This window comes from Manis pentadactyla, chromosome 5 (assembly GCF_030020395.1).
Source record: "Manis pentadactyla isolate mManPen7 chromosome 5, mManPen7.hap1, whole genome shotgun sequence".
Classification (NCBI taxonomy): domain Eukaryota; kingdom Metazoa; phylum Chordata; class Mammalia; order Pholidota; family Manidae; genus Manis; species Manis pentadactyla.
In genome coordinates, this window is record NC_080023.1 from 176,628,416 (window position 1) to 176,648,649 (window position 20,234).

At 61.8% G+C, this 20,234-nt stretch overlaps 1 protein-coding gene across 1 annotated transcript in view; it reads left to right on the forward strand.

Annotated features, from left to right (window-relative positions):
• Window positions 1-20,234, forward strand: part of CDH4 (cadherin 4) — a 471,142-nt gene that overhangs the window by 430,110 nt on the left and 20,798 nt on the right. The window contains exon 8 of the mRNA XM_036901831.2: window positions 12,298-12,435. Coding sequence (XP_036757726.1) covers window positions 12,298-12,435 — 138 coding nt within the window. The remainder of the gene's footprint in view (window positions 1-12,297; window positions 12,436-20,234) is intronic.

A 20,234-nucleotide genomic window follows, 5' to 3' on the forward strand; every position in this document is an offset into this window, starting at 1 on the left:
GGGCTGCAGAGCCAGGTGAACGTCAGGGCACCACAAAAGCCATGCAGGGGATGAGGGGAGGGTCTCCCCACCCCAGGCCTTGCAGGAGCCGAGCGGTTAAGGTCTCTGGTTCAACGCTTAAAAATCCCGGGAAGGCAAATGACCACCCTGTGGGCCACGTCCCTCCTAGGCGACCGTGGGCGCCCCAGCTCCTTCCACGGTGGCCAGAGACTTTAGTCCTGAGGGAGCGGTTCTCATTCCGGAAATGGAAACGGGGGTTGCCTGGGGTGGGACGTGTGTTCCCTGAGGCTGGAGGAAGGTGTCACTGAAGTGCGTGGATCAGTGCGAAGCCTGCCCACCCAGCCCTTTCTGGGGCGCCCCAGCCACATGGGGCAGCCATGCTGCACCCCGACAGGTGAAGCACAGAACACCCATCTGGATTGGAGCTCCAAACAAAAGACACGTTTTAGTGTAGGCCTGTCCCAAACGTTGCATGGGGCCTGCTGAATGGAAAACCGTGTGTCTTTTGTCTGAAGTTCCGAGTTAACAGTGGTACTGGTTTTCACTTGCTCTGTCTGGCACCCCTGCCCTGAGGGCAGCCACCCACCCAGGACTCCTGTTCTGGGCCCACGGGTGCAGAGCAGGTTGGGATGGGTGATCATTTACACCTCTCCGAGAAGCCTGCCCCTGCATGTGCCTCCTCCATGGGTGCCACCGTGACACCTGCCGGTGTGGCACCGGAATGGCGCTGACAGGCAACAAGGTCCCCAGCAGCCGAGCTTTGCAGGTGAAGGGAGGCAGGCCGGGCAGGACGTGACATCCGAGGGCCCCGCCCTGCCAGCAGCCCTCAGGCCAGATCAGTGCGACTGGCCCTGAGCTGCCGGCTGTCACCTGCCTCAGGATGTGCTGGCCATCCTGGCAGTGAACCGGGCGTGGCTCTGCCGGCTGCGTGTCCTGGAGCACCTGCCCCTGAGGAGTCCTCTGGCACCTCGGTTCCACGGCCGCCTGGAGGACCAGTAATATCCTGCCAGGCTAGTGGCTGTCCATGTGCCCTTCTGGAAGGGACAACCTGCCGATGCATCTTGAAACATGGTGCCTCGGCCCCCACCAGGCCCACAGGCCCTGCCTGCCCAGCCCTGCCCACCCTCTGCACCGGGGGCTTGATTGTCCTGGGCTGGCAACAGTGCGACTGACGACCCTCCTCCTGAAGCCCACCAACCTCTTGCCGCCAATGAACCTGCCCCGACCCCCAGTCCCTGGTAATGCCCTCCAGGCCCTCCTTGACCCAAAGCCCAGAGCATTCCCCGAGAGCCCACCCTGACCTTGGCCTGGCCTCTGCACGTGCTGGGCCCCCTCTGCCTCTCAGCTCTGCCCATCAGAGAGGCCAGCTTGCTGCTGAGTCAGGCCAGGCCCCTCGCCAGCTACCCCACCCCAGCCACCCCCTGAGCAGGTGGTTTTGAGTCTTAAGCAGGTCAAGTGAAATAATTAAGCACAAGCTGTCTGCGCTGATTAGTGCGTCTGCAGACCATGGGCCACAAGTACCCCGCGACAGCTGGTGACACTCCCTGCCGCGGCTGCCGTTGCGTGGCGAGGCCCTGTGTTTGGTGATGGGCCTGTCTCAGAAAAGGGATGGTCACTGGAGAGACTCACGCCCCCAGGGTGTGGGGGGTCTGGAGACCTGGGTGAGTGGCAGGAAGAGAGGATGCACCCAGCACCCGGGTCCCTGCCGCATCCTGCATCCTGTTGGATGCGCTGAGACGACCTGCCCTTCCCACCACCTTCTCCAGCCTCCCCCACCCATAGGGACTTCTGCATCCTCTTCCCAGCCTCTGACACACAGGGCCCTCCTGTCCCCAGGTCCTTGGGGCCCCGGGGCTTCCTGGCCTCTCCCCAGACACTGCCTCCTTGGGGAGGCCTCCCAGGCCACTCAGAGCAGGGCCTGCGCCCTCTCTCCTCATCTCGCTGAACTGGCCCGTTCCTGCTGGGCTCAGTGCAGGGGAGCCTGCGTGCCCACTTGGCTGCGCCACTGCCAGCCCCCCATCCCCACACAAGGGCAGGTGGGGCCTATTCTGGCATCACTGCCCAGCAATCCACTCGTTCCTGGTGCATAATAGCTGCTCAAGAAATGTGTTGAAAGGTCGGGTGGGTGGGCGTGAGGAAGTAAAGGGACAGACCCATGGTGGGGTGGGAAATGCAGCCAAGGGGCGCCGTCCTGCCCGAGCCCTGCACCGTGCCCCTCACCCCCTCAGAACCGCGGCCAGCCCAGCCCTCTGCCAGCCCCCAGACCCGGAGGCTGTCGATCCCACGGGGTCCTGTCGAGGAGAGGTGCTGTCACCCCGAACGGAAGCCCGGTGAGGCCAGGCGTTTGGCCTCGTCTCTTCACTTCACAGCCAGAAAGGGCGCCAACCAGGCCTCCTGACTCTTCAGTGACTTTTTTACTGGACTGCCGTCATCCAGGAAAGATCATATCCAAAATTTTATACTAAAGCATGAGTGACTGTTAGAGGCTGGATAAGGTGGCGTTTGCACTTTATCAGAGAGTAGATCCTGCAGAGAGACGCCCCAGGATGACTGTGAGACACCAGCTCGCTGTCAGGATTTGAGGTGCCGTCTCCTCCCTTGTGGCACTTACGCCGCACAGGCAGAGAGCTCTCGCCCCAGGCACGAGATTCCTGCTGCCCTTGGTGTTCACCGGGGCCCTAGATGGCGACCATTCTGGGGGTCATGTGACCTCTGAATCTGTGACTGTGCGCCCTGGCAGGTGGCAGGGGACTTAGGGCTCCTGAGGACTGGTGGCGGGCGGCCCACCTCTGCTCCCCGTGGTTTGGGCTGGGGCCTCGTCCCCTTGACGCGTGGGCGCTCTCTGCAGCCCCTGCCTTTGCCTTCAGACTGGACGTTGCCGGAAGTCGCCGGGAGGTCGCTGGGGGTGAGGGAGCACCTCCAGCTGGTGCCACTGCCTCCGGGCGGGGTCTGTGCTCCTCCCCTGCCACCCCCCAGGGAAAGTCTGAATAGTGGCCCAAAGTTTACCGCTTTTGGAGCGAAGTGTCATCTCAGACGGACACCCTGGTCTGGACCAGTCAGCGGCAAACAAAACGACACCCGCCTCTGTTTCCAGGCATTTGTAAAATCAGCAGGTGGCCGTGGGCAGGGGTTGGAGCCCCGAAGCAGGTGGCTGCCTCCTGCCCAGCCGGGTGCCCACTCGCCGCCCCGGGCCAGAGCTTCAGCCTGTCAGGAAGGTCACACATAGGGGTGGTTTCCCCGGGAGCCTCTGCCTGCCTGGCTGGCTGGACACCTGTACCACCAAATCTGGAAGGAACGTTTATGTCCTGCCCTGTGAACAGCACCGTCTGTGGGGGAAACACTGCAGATACTTCTTTCCAGAACCGCTTCCTGTTTGGCAGACTAAGTCATCTTCAGGAAGGGGGGGAATCCACGCGCGTAACTGCCACTATGTCCAATTAGGCGGCACTATGTAAATTGAGCATTTCTCCATGATTAAATGTCAGGAGGCTTCTGCACCACAGGAGCGGCTCAGGCGTGTCTCCTCCACCAGCTGGAGACGCCCCTCTTGCCAATCCTATTCATCGGCCTGCTTCCCAGTTAGAATGTTTATGGCCTGATAAGATGATGAGCTTGACACGGGTCCATCCTGCAGGTGACAGCGGACCTGGGCTCTGACTGCTGGGTGGGGCTTCCACCGTTGTTCTCAGACGCTCCTGCTGACTCCTGGCGGGAGTCTCTTCGGTCATCAGGAGCCCCATTCCACCCTGCCTCCGTCTTCGTGGGTGCTACCGTCCGCAGGTCACCTTCACCAACCAGAAATTTCCTCCCTCACAAGCGGGGGCCAGTTAATTCTCTCCTGGTCTTACAGGAATTTTAGGAAGGCAATGCCAACAGCTTCCTTTTTTCTTTCAAGATTCTCTACCCTGTGTTGTCCCAGATGAGAAGATTTCACGGAGGGTGATAAATGACCGTTATCCTTGATAGACTTTAGTTACTATGGCCACGTTACTCAAATTCAGGAGCTGTCCTGTGGTGACAAGACCCGCATCTCCCCTTTGCTTTATGAAAAGTGGCATTATAGGCCACATGGAAATTCCGAACATGTGTCTCACTAGAAAATGGGCTCCCTGTAAGCCCCCCAGGATGCCGCCACTGCGGTGGTGGTCTGGGGGGAGCAGGGTTCTGCCCACCTCACTGGCTGACACTTGAGTCATTTTGCAGAAACCTGTCTTAAAGACACCGAATGCTGCTTTGTGGTCTCAGAGAAAAAAAATGAGCAATTCAGGCAAATATGTCACCGAGCACCCCAGATGCATAGCACCCCTGAGGCCTTATCACTCTCCCCAAAGGGAGGAGAGGTGGAAACCGGCCAGACGCGCCTGTCTGGGGGCCTCGGCTTTGCCATCTGCAAAAGCCCCGACCCACAAGGCTGTCACACTGGCTCGGGCCCCGCTATGGGCAGCGTGCCCGCCCTGGGACCCGGGACCCGGGGGGCAGTCCATCCACTCTATGCAGGCGCCTCTTTGGGAATCCCCAGAGCCACGTTTCTGGCCACACAGAGTCCACCCCAGACGTTAGGCCCCTCTCTGCCCAAGTTGGAGCACAACCTTTTTTATACAATAATGCTATTGATTTTTTTTCTTATCACAAAAGCAACACATTTGTGGTAGGAAACACAAATAAGCACAAAGAAGAAAAAACGGCCCTCCCGCCCTAAATCTGGAAGATAAGCAGCTGACACCGGGCATCTGCTCGCCCCTCTCTACTCTCCATGGGCACCTGGTCCCTCCCTGACGGGGAGAGCAGGTTAGGAAGGGGTGGTTCAGGCCGGGGATAGGGGATGGGGTTTCTGGCCCAGGGGAGGCCTGCAGCGCCAGAGGGAGTAAGGGGCTGGTCCTGGAAGCAGTATTTTAACTATTGATTGTGTTCACTGCACCTACGACGCCAAGTTCTCTGGGAAACATTTATTTCACATGCAGCTAAAAGAAAAGCTGCCAATTAACCCTGACTTGATGCTTTCTTACCTGGAATTTCTGTGGTCCCAAAAGCGCCCTGCAGACAGATGAGACAGAGGCTGCCGTGTGCGGCACGGGACCACTGCGTCTGCAGCGGCTCCCTCCCTGGGCCAGAGCTGATGGTGCACGTGTGCACCCAGGGATGTGTTTGTGTGTACATGTGCGTACTGCACATGTGTGTGCACACATTTCCCAGAGTCTGACAGCTCCTCTCACCTCTGGGGGCAGAGAGCAGGGAGGACTGTCCACCCTCAGCTGGGCGGGGCAGGGAGCACCCCCAGCGGTGCCTGCCTCGCTTCCCCACTTGGGCTTCCATGCCTGAGCACACAGCACAGACAAGACCGAGGCAGTCAGAAAAGAGGGTCCCCTCTGTGCAAGCTGAGGGCTCAGAGGATCTGCAGAGTTCCAGCACCGGGGGGACCTCGAGGGACACAGCAAAGTTAAGCATGCAGGCCCTGGGCTCAGTGTCTAGAAGGATCTCCTCGGGCCGCCTGCACCCACTTAGCAGTTCTAAACCAGACCCCAGGCCTCGGTCATTTCCAAGTGCCGGCCTGGTCAGGTCGAGAGCATTCCCTCTGTGTGGCAATTAAAGGGTTTTCTGACCTGGGGACCTCTAAGACCAGTGCAGGACAGGGTACCGCTCACCAGCTGCAGGTGGGGATAACATCCTGTCACCACCCACCCCCAAAATGACCCAATAAAACTCAGCTTCCCCTTGATCTTGGATCCAGAACCTCTAACATGGCCTCTAGGCTCCATCCTCACCCAGGCCCTCTGGCCCCCATGCTGTGCCCTGGCAAAGTCTGGGGCCCTCAGATAGCCCCTGTCCTTCCCAGAAGGCATCACACCTGTGCTGTGACTCAGAGCCATGTGGCCCTGGACACAGATGGGATCTCTGGGTGACCAGCAGCAGGAAGGCCTGAGGGCCTCACCACAGGGTGGCCGCTGGACTCAAGGGGTGCCTGGGGACCATGCTGCCCAGGGAGCACCTTCCCTGCAGAGCAGCAGCATGCACAGCCCCCGGGGTCTGCAGGGCTTGGAGGAATGGGGTGCTCAGAGGAGGGTGTCAGCCTGTGGGTGGAAAGGTTGGGGGTGGAGACGCACGGCTCAGGCCCTGGGCACAGGGGTGGGTGTGGACGAGAGCTCCTAGGGCCTGCTCAGCCTGGGGCCTGCCCACAGACGAGTGTGGAGCCTGTGCTGGGCCGACGGCAGCCAGACCCAGCCCCCGTCAGCTTGATGAGCTGCCCTGGGCACGCCAGGGGTACTGGGTCTCCCGGGGCCCCAGGAGGCAGTGGACTCAGGGGGATACGTGTGCTTTAGGGCCAGCCCCCTGAGCTGTAGTGCTCGTGCCATCGAGGTCGCCCTCTGAGCGCGCTCAGCTCAGGGGCCTTATCACACGGGCATCATGGTGCGCCCACCACCTCTGTGCAGTTCCAGGACGTTTCCATCCCCCCAGAGGAAGCCCTTCCGCATCAGCAGTCACTTCCCGGCCGCCACCCCACACCCCAGTCCCCAGCAGCACTAGCGTCGTTCTGTCTGCATGGACCAGCCTGCTCTAGGCTTTTCATAGAACCTGTGGCCTTTTCTGTGTGGCTTCTTTCACTCAGCGTGTGGAAGTCTTCGGTGTCTGCCCGCGTCATTGTGTGTCAGAGTTCATTCCCTTCACACGGCTGAGTGGCGGTCACTGGGCGGCTGGACCGCATTTGGCTTGTTCGTCCGTCAGCGGGTGGGCATTTGGTCATTTCCGCCCGTGGCCACCATAACTGGTGAGGCTGTGAACGTAGCTTCCTGTGTGGACACCTGTCCCATCCTCTCGGGCATGCGCTGCAGCGTGAGATCGCAGTCACGCAGGGACCACAGCCCGTGAGCACCTGCAGCCTGTCTGCCACAAGGCCTTGCTCCTCACGCCCCCTGGGACGCGTCTGGAAGCCCATGAGTGACCCTGTGCCCTGCGTCCATCTGTCAGTCTCAGGCACCCAGCAGACACCCGAGCGCTGAGCCCCGTGCAAGCCAGACTCCATCTGCCCCCTCTGCCTGCATTCGAGGGGCCACTCCAGCAGGGACAGCCGCGGAAAGCCAGAGGGGCACGTGGTCCTGGGTGGGGCCATGGGGAAGCCAAACCAAGCCAGCAAGTAGGGGGTCACGGCCCAGTCTCATGCAGGAGGGTCCGTGAGTCTGAGAATGGACCACCGGCCCTCAGCCTGTTCACATCCGCACACCCACCAGCCTCTGCTGAGTCCCACTGGGGCTGGGGAAGGCGTGTTCACACCTAGTCGGTGAGACAGGCCTGGGAGCAGGGTCCTCCTCAGACAGGTGGCAGCCTGGGCTCCCCAGGAACTTGGGGGTCAGCAGCTAGGGTGCCGGTGCGGGGAGGGCTGGTAATTGGGAGGGAACTCAGGAAGCTTTGATGCTTTTCTAGGGCAGGCCGGCCGGATGCATTATTGATGGATGTTCTGCAAAATTTAAATGCTGAGCTATGGGGAAGTAGACGAAAACCCCAGGGATGGATGGCTTGCGGTTTTCTTCCTCCTCTTGAACTTGAAAATGGTCAAATCACATTTTAATGAATTCACTGCAGCACCACTACTGACCAGCTTCAGGGGCACCTGGCCTGGCACGCTTCTCAGCACACGGCAGGAACTGAGGAACCACTGGGCAGCAGCCCGGGGCTGGCCAGTGGGGGTCACTTGCTCAGTCAGCTCGCTGGTGGCAAGCCACTGTCACCAACTGACCTCCGGCAGGGGAGATTCCAGAGATGCAGGGCCACCCACCCCCACCCAGCCGCCTCCACCCAGCTCCATCGGGTTGACACGGATAACAGAGGCAGCCTAACTCAGCCTGTGGAAGGAACACCAGGCCAGAGCTGGGTCCAGAGGCATCTCTGTCCCAGGAGGGCCCAGGAAGCAGTTGCTGGGACCCCAGACCCCAAAGGCCAGGCCCAGGCACCCTGATCACAAGCCCTGGCCTTGGGGAGCCATCAACCTCCTCAGTTTGGTGCGCTGCAATGTAGGGAGGGTGATGTTGCAGCCCTGATCCCCAGGGCTGGTCAGAGAAGGGGTGGGGATGCTGAGGGGGGGCAGGTGCACCTGCTGCCAGCGTGGTCTGCAAGGCCACCTGGAGGAGGTGCTGGGACAGCACGGAAAGCAGCCCCCACCACCCGCTCACTCAGGGCTCCCTCCCCGGGCCTCACACAGATGGTGACATGCACTGTAGGCCCAGAACAAGGCCCCGGGGACAGCTTTTTAATAGATACATCAAACCCCAACCCACGCCAGCCCAGTCGCGCTAAGACTGGACAACCTTGCAAGGGGGAACCGCCCACTCTCTGGGGACCGTGCAGGGCCTGCCACCCACCAGCTGCCTCTGAATACCATTCCAGAGGGCATTTGGTGAAAAAGAAAATGGTGGCCATTATTGGGTCTGAAAAGGGTACTTTTTCAAACAAAAGCCACAGCTGGGGAGTCTGACCAGCCGCCCCACCAAGGGCTCCTGCAACCCCACCCATCCCACAAGCAGGCAAGCTGGGCTGGGTCTCGGGCCCTGCCACGGGACGACCAGGGCCTGCTGGTTCCTGCCCTCGCTTTTTCGTCCTTGCGGGATTTTCTTGCTGCCCCCACCCAACCGATGGCGAAGGGAGAAAGACCCCCCAACACCCCGCTCCCAACCTGCTCCCAAAAGCAGGGCCGGCTCGCCCTCTAGTGGCAGCCGGCTGCAAACACACACAGGCACACGTGTAATTTATACACCCTGCACACGCGCATGTGAACATATACCCACACGCATACGTGTGCATGCGCTCGGTGTCACACACGCATATACATGCACATTCACACCCAGGTCCCTGTGTCTCTGAGATGAGGTCTCTTCAGTGCCTCCAGAGGGCCGTAGTCCATGGTGGTCCCAACGAGAGACTGATTCAATGAATAGGGAGATGGCAAAGTCTGGGGAAGGGACTTCCTGCCGCCACAGCGGTTCCCAGGGCTGACCTTCCTCTCTGGCTAAAGCCCTCCCTCCGCTGTGCGCCTGTGTCCTGTGTTTTCTGCTCTGGGCCCTTGGAGCGGTTGCTGGGCCTGAAAAGCCAGGCTGGGCGTGAGGTTCGATGGTTCCTGTCCACATGTGCCAGACCCGGGGCTCCTTCCCACCAGGTGGTCAGAGGAGCAGAGCCCCGCGGGCAGGGCCCCCGGGGTCACACAGGAAGCCTCACTGAGCTGGGGAGAGGGGCCACGACAGACGCTTTCGTTCCCTCCCGCAGCTCCAGGAAGGGGCCCACCCCAAGGCCGACACTAGGTTCCTGGAACGACCCTAGCCAAGTGCCACGAGCCGGGTGTCCTCAAACCCCAGAAATGGATTCTCTCACGTTCGGGAGGCCAGAGGTCCAAGATCAAGGAGTTGGCAGGGCCCTCTGCCCATTCTGCCCTCTGTGGTTGGTCCTCCAGGAGCTCTGCAAACACGTCTGTGGCCAGACCCAAGGTGTGGGTCCGCCGGAGGGGCGCCCCCAGTGCCCACCCCTCCCGTGTCCTGCCCCTCCAGGACCGGCCTGTCCAAGCTGCTTCCCCGTCCTCACCACTGTCCTCAACCCAGGCAGCTGGAAACGATCTACACGCACGGGCAGCACCAGGCTGTGCCCGGCCGTTAGCGCTGGTGGGGGCCGGGCAGAAGCCCCACAGAACCCCGGCAGTGTGCAGGTGCGCTCTAGACCCGGGAGGGAGCGGTGAACACGAGTCCTGGGCGCTGGAGGCCCCGCAACGCGGGTGTCAGCAGGCTGAGGGCAGGCGGCGCTGCTCGAGAAACGCTGGGCCGCGGGGAGCGGGGTGGGCGGGGCGAGCTGACGGGGGCGGGGCTAGGGTGGCATAGTGAGCAGGGTGGGCGGGGTGAGCAGGCGAGGGGAGGCGTGGCATAGTGAGCAGGGTGGGCATGGGTGGTGGGCGTGGGCGGGGCTGGCGGGTAAGGGCCGGTCGGGGCGGAGTGGGCGTGGTGAGCAGGGTGGGCGTGGTGAGCAGGCGAGGGAAGGCGTGGCATAGTGAGCAGGGTGGGCGGGGCTGGGTGTGGGCGGGGCGAGCCGGCGTGCACGGAGCTGCTGGTTCACCCGAGGTGGCGGGAGGGTGCTCCGCAGTGTCGGCCTGGGCGCAGCCCTCGCGGGCCCTGGGTGGGAACAGTCAGCGCCCTTGAGGAGCAGCAAGGAGGCCCTGAGGCTGCGGCCCAGTGGGCGAGGAGGAGGAGGGCCAGTGGGGCGCCGTCCTCCGCGGGGCTAGTGGCCCCCAGGGCCCTGCTTCCGCCCCAGGAGCAGAGCCACATTCTAGCACAGGAGCCGCTGACTAGTGGTTTTGGCGGTGCCAGCCAGGCGGCCGGGGCAGGCGCTCGGCGCGGCTCTCTGTGTGCCTCTGGGCTGCAGGCTCCGCTGCAATCGGCGTGGCGCCGCGGAGGCCCCTGCAGGGAGCAGGGTCTCGGCCCCGGCAGCTGAGCCCGAAGGCGCGTTGTGGGCAGCGCTCAGACATTCACAGACGGACCTTTAAAAGCATGCATATAAGTTAGGACTGATTGCTACTTACGACAGGTGCCGCTGGTTTGCCATTTATAGTGGTGGCATGAAATTTGCTCTGAAATGTATTTATTGAAGCACAAGCAAGTCCTCCTCACAGGGTAAGAACCCGCTGAGGGCACGGAGTTGGCCGCTGAGGAGGGTGACTCCAGGGGGCCTGGGTTGGGAGGTCTGGAGAGTCAGGGCCTGGGGGGCTCAGGGGACGTGGTGCTCTGGGGTGCGTGGAGGACATCAGCAGAATCCTGTATTTTCCTGCATCGGGCACCGCATCATCCTGCTGTTCTTCCCCTGATAAGGCCCCACACAAACGGAGTGACGGAAACAAGCAGGAGGTGGAGCTCCCTTCTGTGGCAAAGGACAGAAGCCACCTCCAGCTGTTCAGACAAAAGGGGAATCACTGGCTTGTGTGATTGAACACACAAAGTGCAGCTTCAGGCCCGGCTAGATCCAGGCACTCCGTGGGGATTCACCGCCTGGCCCTCATCTCAGCTCCGTTTCCCCCACTGGTGGTGTCTTCAGGTAGGCCCTCGCCGTGCGGAAACTGGAAGCCACGAGGCACCCCGCCCAACCGGCCTGAATTTGCCGTGGGTGCTGGCAGATCGTGTGACCGTGTCCCATCTGTGTGATGGGCAGGGGCACATGCTCGGCGCTCCCACAGCCTGTGTGGTGAGCCCCACGCTCTTGGGTCAGGAACCGCCCCCAAGACACCTCCCAAGGGAAGCCTCTCTCCCTGCCCCCAGGTTCCCTTACCGCCTGAACAGACGAGGGGACCTCAGCCACCTGACGGGGTGGCTGTGACCCACCTGACACAAGAAGAGGTCTCCATAGATGACAGGTGGGATGATGGGTGGGCATGTGGGACGCTTGGAGGGGGCAGAGGAAGAGGGAAGGAAGTGTTCATCCTTGTGAAGAACTGCAGTATGAGGCAGTGCCCGCATAAACGAGCCATTTCTGTTTTTCTCATGTCTCTGTGGTTGCAAGTTGCCCCCATTTTCACAGATGTCCGCTGTGTTAGACACGTGCCTGATTCCCTTAGCAGACACTGTGGCAGGTCCTGGGCTGGGTCCCCGGCACGCAGCTGAGTGAGACGCTGTCCTCGGGCGCTCTGGGGCTCCCCGGAGAGGTGGGTCCCACTTGTGGAGTGAATGCCCCGAGGCAGCTCCCCAGGACAGGGGCCTGAGACTCCCCCTCGGAGGTACCGCCAGAGCGGGCTCCCGACAGCGGGAGGGCAGGGCCAGGGCACGGTGGCAGCAGCCGCAGAGCACAGAAAACTGAGTGGTTCAGGGTCAGTGGCTGGGCTGTGCAGGCACAGAAGGCCAGTGATGGAGGCAGAGACGGGTGAGCTGGCCCCCGAACGTGCTGAAGAACTGAGGTGCCTGCGGACACGTCTGTGGGCTTGTCCCTCTCTTGGCTGACGGTCCATCCCTGGTTTCCAGACCGAACGCAGTGCGTGCTCCGTGGGGCCCCGTTCTCCCCTTTCTGGCCAGCACCACATGTGATCTGTGCCCACGGAAGCCAGGCCGCCAGGGTGGAACAGGCAGACCCGGTCACGCCGCGCCGCTCCCACAGCAGGCGGCGACGAGGCCCTCCCATCGGGCGGTCAGCCGGCGGCTCCCAGAGGGCCCTGCGCCCGCGCACCGCCCGCAGGAGGGGGACCGGCGGCAGGAGCCCCATACTTGGAGTCGATCTCCTTGATAAAGATATAAACAGCCTGAAACTGCCCCCCAAACTGATGCCCCGTTTTTTCCGACTCCCTCCTAGAAAGTCCAGCAGTACACGGTCATCGTTCAGGCCACGGACATGGAAGGGAACCTCAACTACGGCCTCTCGAACACAGCCACGGCCATCGTGACGGTGACAGACGTGAACGACAACCCGCCAGAGTTCGCCGCGAGCACGGTGAGTGCCTTCACCGCCCGCGACGGTGGCCGTGGCCGCCGCTCGGTGTGGCCGCAGTGCCTCTCTCCTTGCTGCGGATGGCGGCGCTTGGCGATAACGGGAGCAGAGGCCCGGGGCCGGGAGCGGCGTGGGGCGGCCGCCGGGGAGGCCGCGGTGGGAGAGGCCAGAGGCCCCGCCGTGGTCGGCGCGTCGAGAGGCACCTGGGCAGCGAGCCCCAGGCGCGACGGGATGAGCACAGGCGCCCTCCCCGCAGCTGCCCGTCAGCACGGCCGCAGGCTTGGGCCAGGACAGGCGGGCGGCAGGGGCGGCACGGGCTCCCAGAGCGCTGCGCGGAGGCTGAGGGTGCCCCGAGGACGTCAGGTCGCCTTCTGGGAGCCACCCCTCCCGGGGGCCAGGCCACCCGAGGGCGCAGTGGATGAGGGCGGAACGGCGGCGATAGGACCAGTAATAAGGTGCCCGCGCCACCCCCGCCCCCCGGCAGGCACTGGCCAGGGCGTCCCGGTCGGAATCCCCCAGCTGTGAGGGTCGGGACCCAGTTGTGGGAAGGTCACCAAGGCTCAGAGAGGCTGTCACTCGCCCAAACCCACACAGCCGGGAAGCGGGGGCCGCTGGGACTGGCCCCCAGCAGCCATGCTGTCATTGTGCAGAGGCGGGGTTGGAGGGGAAGGGAGGTTGGGGAGCAGAGGAGACGCCCCCCTCCTCCCGGTGGGCCGATCAGCGGGCCTCGAGGGCACCTCACAGGCCGGCATCCCTCCCACTGCGGGGTCCGAGCCCCCCTCCTGCACCCCGGCTTCCCCTACATCCCGCATCTGGACAGGCCGCAGAGGGCGGCCCCGGGAGGCAGTGCGGCGGCGGCGGCCGTGGGGGCACAGCGCCATCTGGTGGGCACATGGCAGGTCGCCGCGCGGAGGAGCTGCTCACGCACCGGCAGCACATGCGGGGCGGTGGCCTCCGTCTCTAGGTGCCCCTGTGGGCGATGGCGGGAAAGCGTCCCGGGAGTTTGGACGTGGGGGAGGCAGCTCACTAGGGGTCCTGGGAGAATGCAGGTGCCCAGGCCCCAGGCCCCAGCGGGGCCTCACGCACACCTGGAGAGGCAGACAGGCTGTCCTTCCTCCTTCCACCGTGTGCCACCTTCTGTGACAATGACAGGAACATACGCCATCTGTAGGACATCCAGGCCACGCTGGTGTATGGCCTAGGCCAGCTGATCCCAGGTGGGCACCGTTTAGCCCCCTTTCTGCAGGGCAGCCTTGCCCAAGGTAAACCTTCCAGTGAGGAGGGGAGCTGGCACCAGACCAGGCATCTGTGCCGTCATGGGGCTGTGGGTGGGCACCACGGTGCCCAGGACCCACCTGCTGAGGCAGGGGTCTCAGATGGTCCAGGGCAGGTGTCCAGGTGTGAGGGCAACGTTCCCAGGGCCACAGTCTTGTTCTGGTGCCAGCCTGCGGTGGGCAGCAGGGTCAGTCGCCAAGTGCCCCCAGGAATCAGCACCAGGAGTGGCATGGTCACCATGGAAACCAGGGCAGAAGGAGGCCAAGCCGACTGTCCCTGATGGGAGTAAATGTGCTTCAGGGCATGGGGCGCTGTGGTGACCCAAGAAGGGGAGGGCTCAGCCCATCCCTCCTGGTCACCTCTGGTCACACGAGGTTTGATGAAAAGCACACCAGTGGAGACATCGCAGGGAGCTGGGACCTGCAAGCACCCTAGAGACTAGAAAGGGGGCTTAGAGCCCCGCCCACCTCCCCATCCTGCCCAAGCCTCAGCACCCCCATCTCCAAATGGGGTTCGTGCCTCCATGCTTGCACCAAGGTGCTCTGGAGAAGTTTGCAGCCCACCTGGGAGGGTGGGTGACCCAACAGACGCCAGGGGCCACCGTGATGGATGGAGAAGCAGCGGACCTCCACATGGGGCCATCAGGACCCTCAGGCACCCTCCCACCCCACAAGGGCCTATTCCATCTGATTTACCAGGAGCAACGCGGGCACGTCCCACCAACTCCATGACGCAGGCTCCCAGAGAGGACCTGCTGGCCTCCTGCTCCGAGTCAGAGGGAGCTTTTGGGTGGAGGTGTGATCTGCCTACAGAGTAACGTGCAAATCTGGAGGGAAAGTTCCAACCTACCAGCAGCAGCCCCGTGCCCCAGCCCAGGACCATCGCTGAGCTCGCTCGCCTGTCCTGGAACACCACCGACGTGGAGTCACGCAGCACCCACGTCCCGGAAGCTGGCCTCTTTCCTCCAGCACGATGCCTCTGGGACCCAAGTTCGTGTCCAGGCTGTCAGGGGCACTCCCGCCCTTCCTGAGCTTCTCCATCTTCAGCCTCAACCTCGGGACCTTCTGTGAGCAAAACCCTCCATACCGCACACTTCATCTAATCACAGAGTTCTCGGGTAGTTCACACACATGGACACGGTACAACCGCATGAAAGGAATACAGTGACTCGCCGTGAAGAAAGAGACCCTCCCACCCCAGACCTGGGGCTTTCCCTCTACGCCGTGTGCTGTGGTGTTTTTCTCACTCACAACATGTCTTGGGAGACCTTCCCACATCCGTAGATTCTGAACACCTTGGAATATTTTTCAGGCCTTATTTAGAAATAATTTCAAGCTCCCAGAAAAGTGGCAAGAATAGGAATAGGAGAAGGGGCATCCGGGCACACCACCCTGCTGGCTCTGTCGCCACGTGCCTGCTCACGCCCTGGCCACATAATTCCTTCTGAGAGGTTTGCACATACGTCCCGGCCCTCACATCTAACAGCTTCACAGTGTTTTCTAGGGCATGTCTCTGACAGGGCCGTGGGGTCGTCGAGGAACACCCATCACCTCTTTCTCCCTCAGAGGCCACCCAGGGGGTTAGGCCTGGGCTGCCCGAGGTCACAAGGTGAGACGGAGGTGAACCCGGGTCTCCTGGAATCTTGGGCCGCACCTCTGTACCACACCTTGCTTCCAAGACAGGTGTGTCTTCCACCCCCTCTATAACGGAGCCTCCTTCCCATCCCCAGCCTGTGTCCTCTGCACCTGCCAGCACAGGCCAGCCGGGGACGCTGCATCCCCCATCCAAGTGCTAATATCCCCACACCTGGGTCACATGGCAAACATGAGGTGCCTGTAAATACCCAGCATCGGGGCAGACCGTGGCATGTGCCCCTTGAGATGGTGCCAGCAGGGCCCCAGGACACTGTGCTTGGCAAAGAGGGGTGGGTGGGGCCGAGAGCTGGCTACCACCCCACCCCCAGCACACACACACACACACACACACACACACACACACAGCCCAGCTATTTTTATCGAGCTTAATCAAGAACAATCAGCAGAGCTGAAGAGGCATCAGGGGATTTGCATGATCTGATTCCTATTCTTAAATGTTAATTAAAAGTTATTTTCCTCCTGCCTCCACTGAGCACAAGGGGTGCTTGCTGACCACTGCAGGCCGTTGGGTCACTCAGCCGGCCCACGCGGCACTCAGCACCCCCTGGAGGGTGGGAACCGCGTCTGCCGGGGTGGGGGCTGGCGGCCCCCAGGGCACGATCTGCAGAGCGCGCCCCAAGCCCCAGGGTCCTGGAGGGAAGCCTGAAGACCCTGAGTTCCATGCACATGCCCACAGGAGGCCCTCCTGCCCAGGAAGCCCGACTCCATGCAGCCCCGGATGTGTGACTTTGGGCTGTGCAACCTCGGGCTGTGAACATCAGAACCACGTCACCAGTCCACCATGAAGGGTAACACCCCCTGGAGGCATTGTCTGCTGGTCTCCACAAACGGTCCCGCCTTGAACGATGACATGCTCTGCTCTGAAAATGCCACAGCTGGCGGGTCCCCTGACTTCCATCACAGGGGCAGGAGGTGGTGAGCACCAATAAAATGAGGTCAAATGCAAAAAACTTTCAAAGCACCCCCTCCCAGTTAGACACGCTCATCAATACCAGGGCCCAGGGGGGGGGAGAAGGTGCTGACCCCAAGGGGTGGCTGGGGGAGGGTCAAGTCCTCATTAGGAACAAAAGCACTAAGTGGGTCTCGGTGTCCCACATGACGCAGGTGCCTTGAGGGTCCAAGGGTCTGGCGTGCGGACGGGCTCTTCCACCGTGTCCCCTTGGCCCAGCTGAGGGTCTCCCCTGAGGGCTGGCCGGGCGTCGGTCCTCACCCGAAACCCCCTCTATGCTGACCTGACTTCTCCCCGGAGCAGGCACATTGGTGCCGCCTAGCTGGGACGGTGCTAGAAGGCTAGTGAGCAACAATGGAGCCTGTCCTGCCTTGGGACAGGGCCACGTTTGAGTTCTGGCTTGCCATCTAGGCGAGAAATTCAGTTCCAATGCTCTTAAAATTCCTCCTTTGCTAAATATCTCCTTGGCATCCCATGGGGCCTGGGGAGGCTTTCCCTGTGCCTGAGAACCTGAAAAATTAAATTAAAAAGTCATTATGGCTAGGGCAAGGTTAATAAGAAAATCCTAAACCAGATTTATTAGCTTAAGGCCCTTCTTTGTGAACCTTTATTAAACTTGCATGAATTAAAATAGACTTTTCGAATAAACTTCACCCAGAAGTCTGGAAGGAATCACACTCAGAGACACATGGCTGTCCCCCATGCCATGAAACCAGAGGCCCGTGATTCTCAGGGATGGGAACCCCGCTCCAGGGGACCTCAACAGAGCAGGCAGAGGGGCCCAGTGGGACCCTTGCCAGGTGCAGTGCCCCTTGGATGGTGCCAGGGAGGGGCCAGGACTGGGGGGATCTCAGGAGGTAACACCAGAATCCACCCCAGTCATTCAAGCAGAGGGAAGCTGCCAGGGGATGTGAGTGGGCATGAAACCTGAGGACCACGTGTGTCACGCATGGAGGCTTCTCCAGGAGGGCCCCCACACCTGTCACCCACCAGGCATGGGGTCCACAGCGTGACCACCCGCCTCCTGCCACTTCAGGCACTGAGGCACAGGCCTCTGCCTCACTTCTGAATCCCTCGGCAGGCCAGTCCTAGGTCCCCTGATCAAGGTGTGGCTGTAGAGGAGGCTGAGGAAGCAAGTTTCTGGAAAATAAGGGAATTCGGAAGGCGCTCGGGAGCCAGGCGGCTTCCCAGATGGCCACTGCACTGACCCTGGCAACCTAAGCCAAAAGACAACTCATCTCACAAAACCTAAATATTTTTTACTTGGAGAACATACATTCTTCGTCACAACTACTCAACCCTGCCACAACAGTAAATGAATAGATGTGTGCCAATAAAACTTTATTGACCAAACAGACTGTGGGCTGAACTCAGCCCTGTTTGCCAGCCCCTGTGGTAGTCCTCCACGCCCACCAAGCCCTTAAGGAAAGTCAGGGTGCCGTGCCCAGGACGGGGGAGATCCTGGTTGTCCCTCCCTCAGAAGGTGCGAGGAGCTCTGACCCTGCTCACAGGCTCCTCCTGACAACCGGGGAAGTGGGCAGCAAGCACCTGGCCCAGGTCCTCCATTGAGAAACAGGCCCAGAGGGCCGAGGAGCTGCACGGAGGCCACACAGCCGCTCAGAGCCAAGCCAACGCTGAGCTCACCTTGATGGGCTCCCAGGCAGGCAGCTTGGCCCAGCGTGGGAGGGGCCCCTGGGCACCGCCACCTCTCGCCCATGGTGAGCTGGGCCCTGGGCAGGCGCATCCCTTCCTTGCAGTGAAGAGGCTGGACTCTGGGCCAGTGCCTGGCCGGGCACAGTGCACCGCCTCCCCGAAGCCCTGAGCATGCCAGACGCCTAGGGTGCGTTCTCTGCCATCCCTCCCCACCCATTTTGATGACAAGACCAGCCCTTCAGCCATGGTCACACAGCTGGCAGGTGGCAACAGAGGTAAACCAGAGCCTGCAATAACGTCCCACCTCTGAGGTGAAGGGACCCTGCCAGGGTCACAGGCAACCCCAGGCAGGCTGCTCTGGGGACGTGGTGATGTCCTGGCAGAGGGAATGGCCCTGGGGAAAGGGGGGTCATCGGCCTTGAGCCCCTGCTGGCCTTGCTCACACTGATGGCGAGGGGGTGCTGTGCAAGCACCTTCCTGCCTCCAGACCACTTGAGGGACGACTGTGGAGGCCTGCAGAGCGCCCCCCCAAGGCCCTCCCACCACCACGTCTGCCCAGCTCCCCTCTCTCTGAGGACCACGGAAGGGCTACCAGCCACCCCACAGCTCTGGTCCTCTGAGAGCTCCCAGGGGCCAGGTCGCCCGCACAAGCTGCAGCCTGGTGCAGCCCTGTGCCTCCCCAGCACGACCCGCTCCCTGGCCCCAACCCTTCCCTCAGCCCCTGATCCCACGGCCAGGCCTCAGCAAAGTCCCCTCTGAATGCCCCCTGCCCACGGTCGTCTGCCAGAGGCCTGGCTGCAGCCTTGCAGGGCTGCTCTCTCTCCCACCCCGAGTCTTGCAGGACCGTCAGGCAGGGCCCTCCTTGCCCCCCACTGCCAGCATGACCCCTCCCTGAGACTCCCACTCTGGGTCTCTGGCCATCAGGCTGAAGAGCCCTAGTGGCCCTCTGGTGGGCACCACGACACTGGCCAACGTGGCACCCTGAAGTCCCATGAGCAATCAGCTCCCAGGGCAGGTCCCTGTCCACCTCGCTCCCCATGAGTCCCCAGCGCCTGGCGGGGAACATGCAACAAGCATTTGACGAAGGGAAAGAAGGAGCTGCCCAAGGCGCCTCTGAAAAGCCCGGCCCGGGCGCCTGGCTGCTGCGAGGACCAGCAGCACAGGGCATGGGAGCAGCCGCAGCAGCCGCCCCTGCTGCTCCCACGCCTGCGCCTCCAGGTCCCGTGAAAGGCTCTCGTGCTGCCACAGACGGCCGCCGGCTGCCGGGCATCCATCCCGCTCAGGATAAGTCCACAGCCTGTCTCGCTAACAGGGTGACAGCATCAGGATTTGGAGGCCTGCGTGCCGGCCACCAGGTTCTCGGCCAAGTGTGGGTGTCCCAGAGTTCAGGTGGCCGATTAAAGGACTTCTGAGCCTCTGAACCCGGCAAAGACCATGCACTTGTCTGGGGTTGGCCTGGATGTGGCCACTGGCCTGGCCTTGGGTTCTGGCCCCATGGCATTTCTGCCTTTTCTGGAACGCAGGCACGGCCCTGTTGCACATTTGCACAACAGCTGATGGCTCACTCACCTGTGTGTTCGTTCATTCGCTGGCCAGCACCACGTGTACCCAAATGCAGCTCCCCACTGCTGGGGTGTTCACATCTCCCCATGTCCACCTATGTCCTCCATGTCCCCATGTCCCCCCACGCCCCCCACACCCCCCGCATCCCCCTCGCTGTACTCTCACTCAGCACAGCTTGCTCAGCAGACGGCATTGTCTCCTCATCAGCAGCATGCCTGGGAACAGAACCTCTGGGTCTCGGCGTCCTTGTCTGTCCATGGACAGTCTGCCTAAGGCAGATACTACCAATTGGAAGACGTGCCAGCGTGGCCACGATATGGACACGGCAGGCTGAGCTGCAGCATTCAGACCTCAAGGAGGCCAGAGAAGGGCAGAGCCACCAGCCCTGACATCACTGGGACACAGAACCACCAACAGCCTTCGGTGGCCTTCAGTCTGCCTGTGTTCCAGGAGAGTCAAGCACCTGTCACCCAGTTTTCTGCTCCTTGCACCCCAGAGCCCCACCCCAACCACCAGCTGAGGCTCACATTTTAAAATGCACAGGGCAGAAGACTGCTGCAATAATCTAGGACCCAGAGCCAGGCTTGAAGTGCCAGGGGTCTGCAAGGGGGTACGAAGCTCCCAATGGAAAGCTCCAGAAGCCAGGACACATTGCCCATCAGCTGGCATCCAAGGCAGCCCCATGCCCATCTCACCCGAGGAGGCAC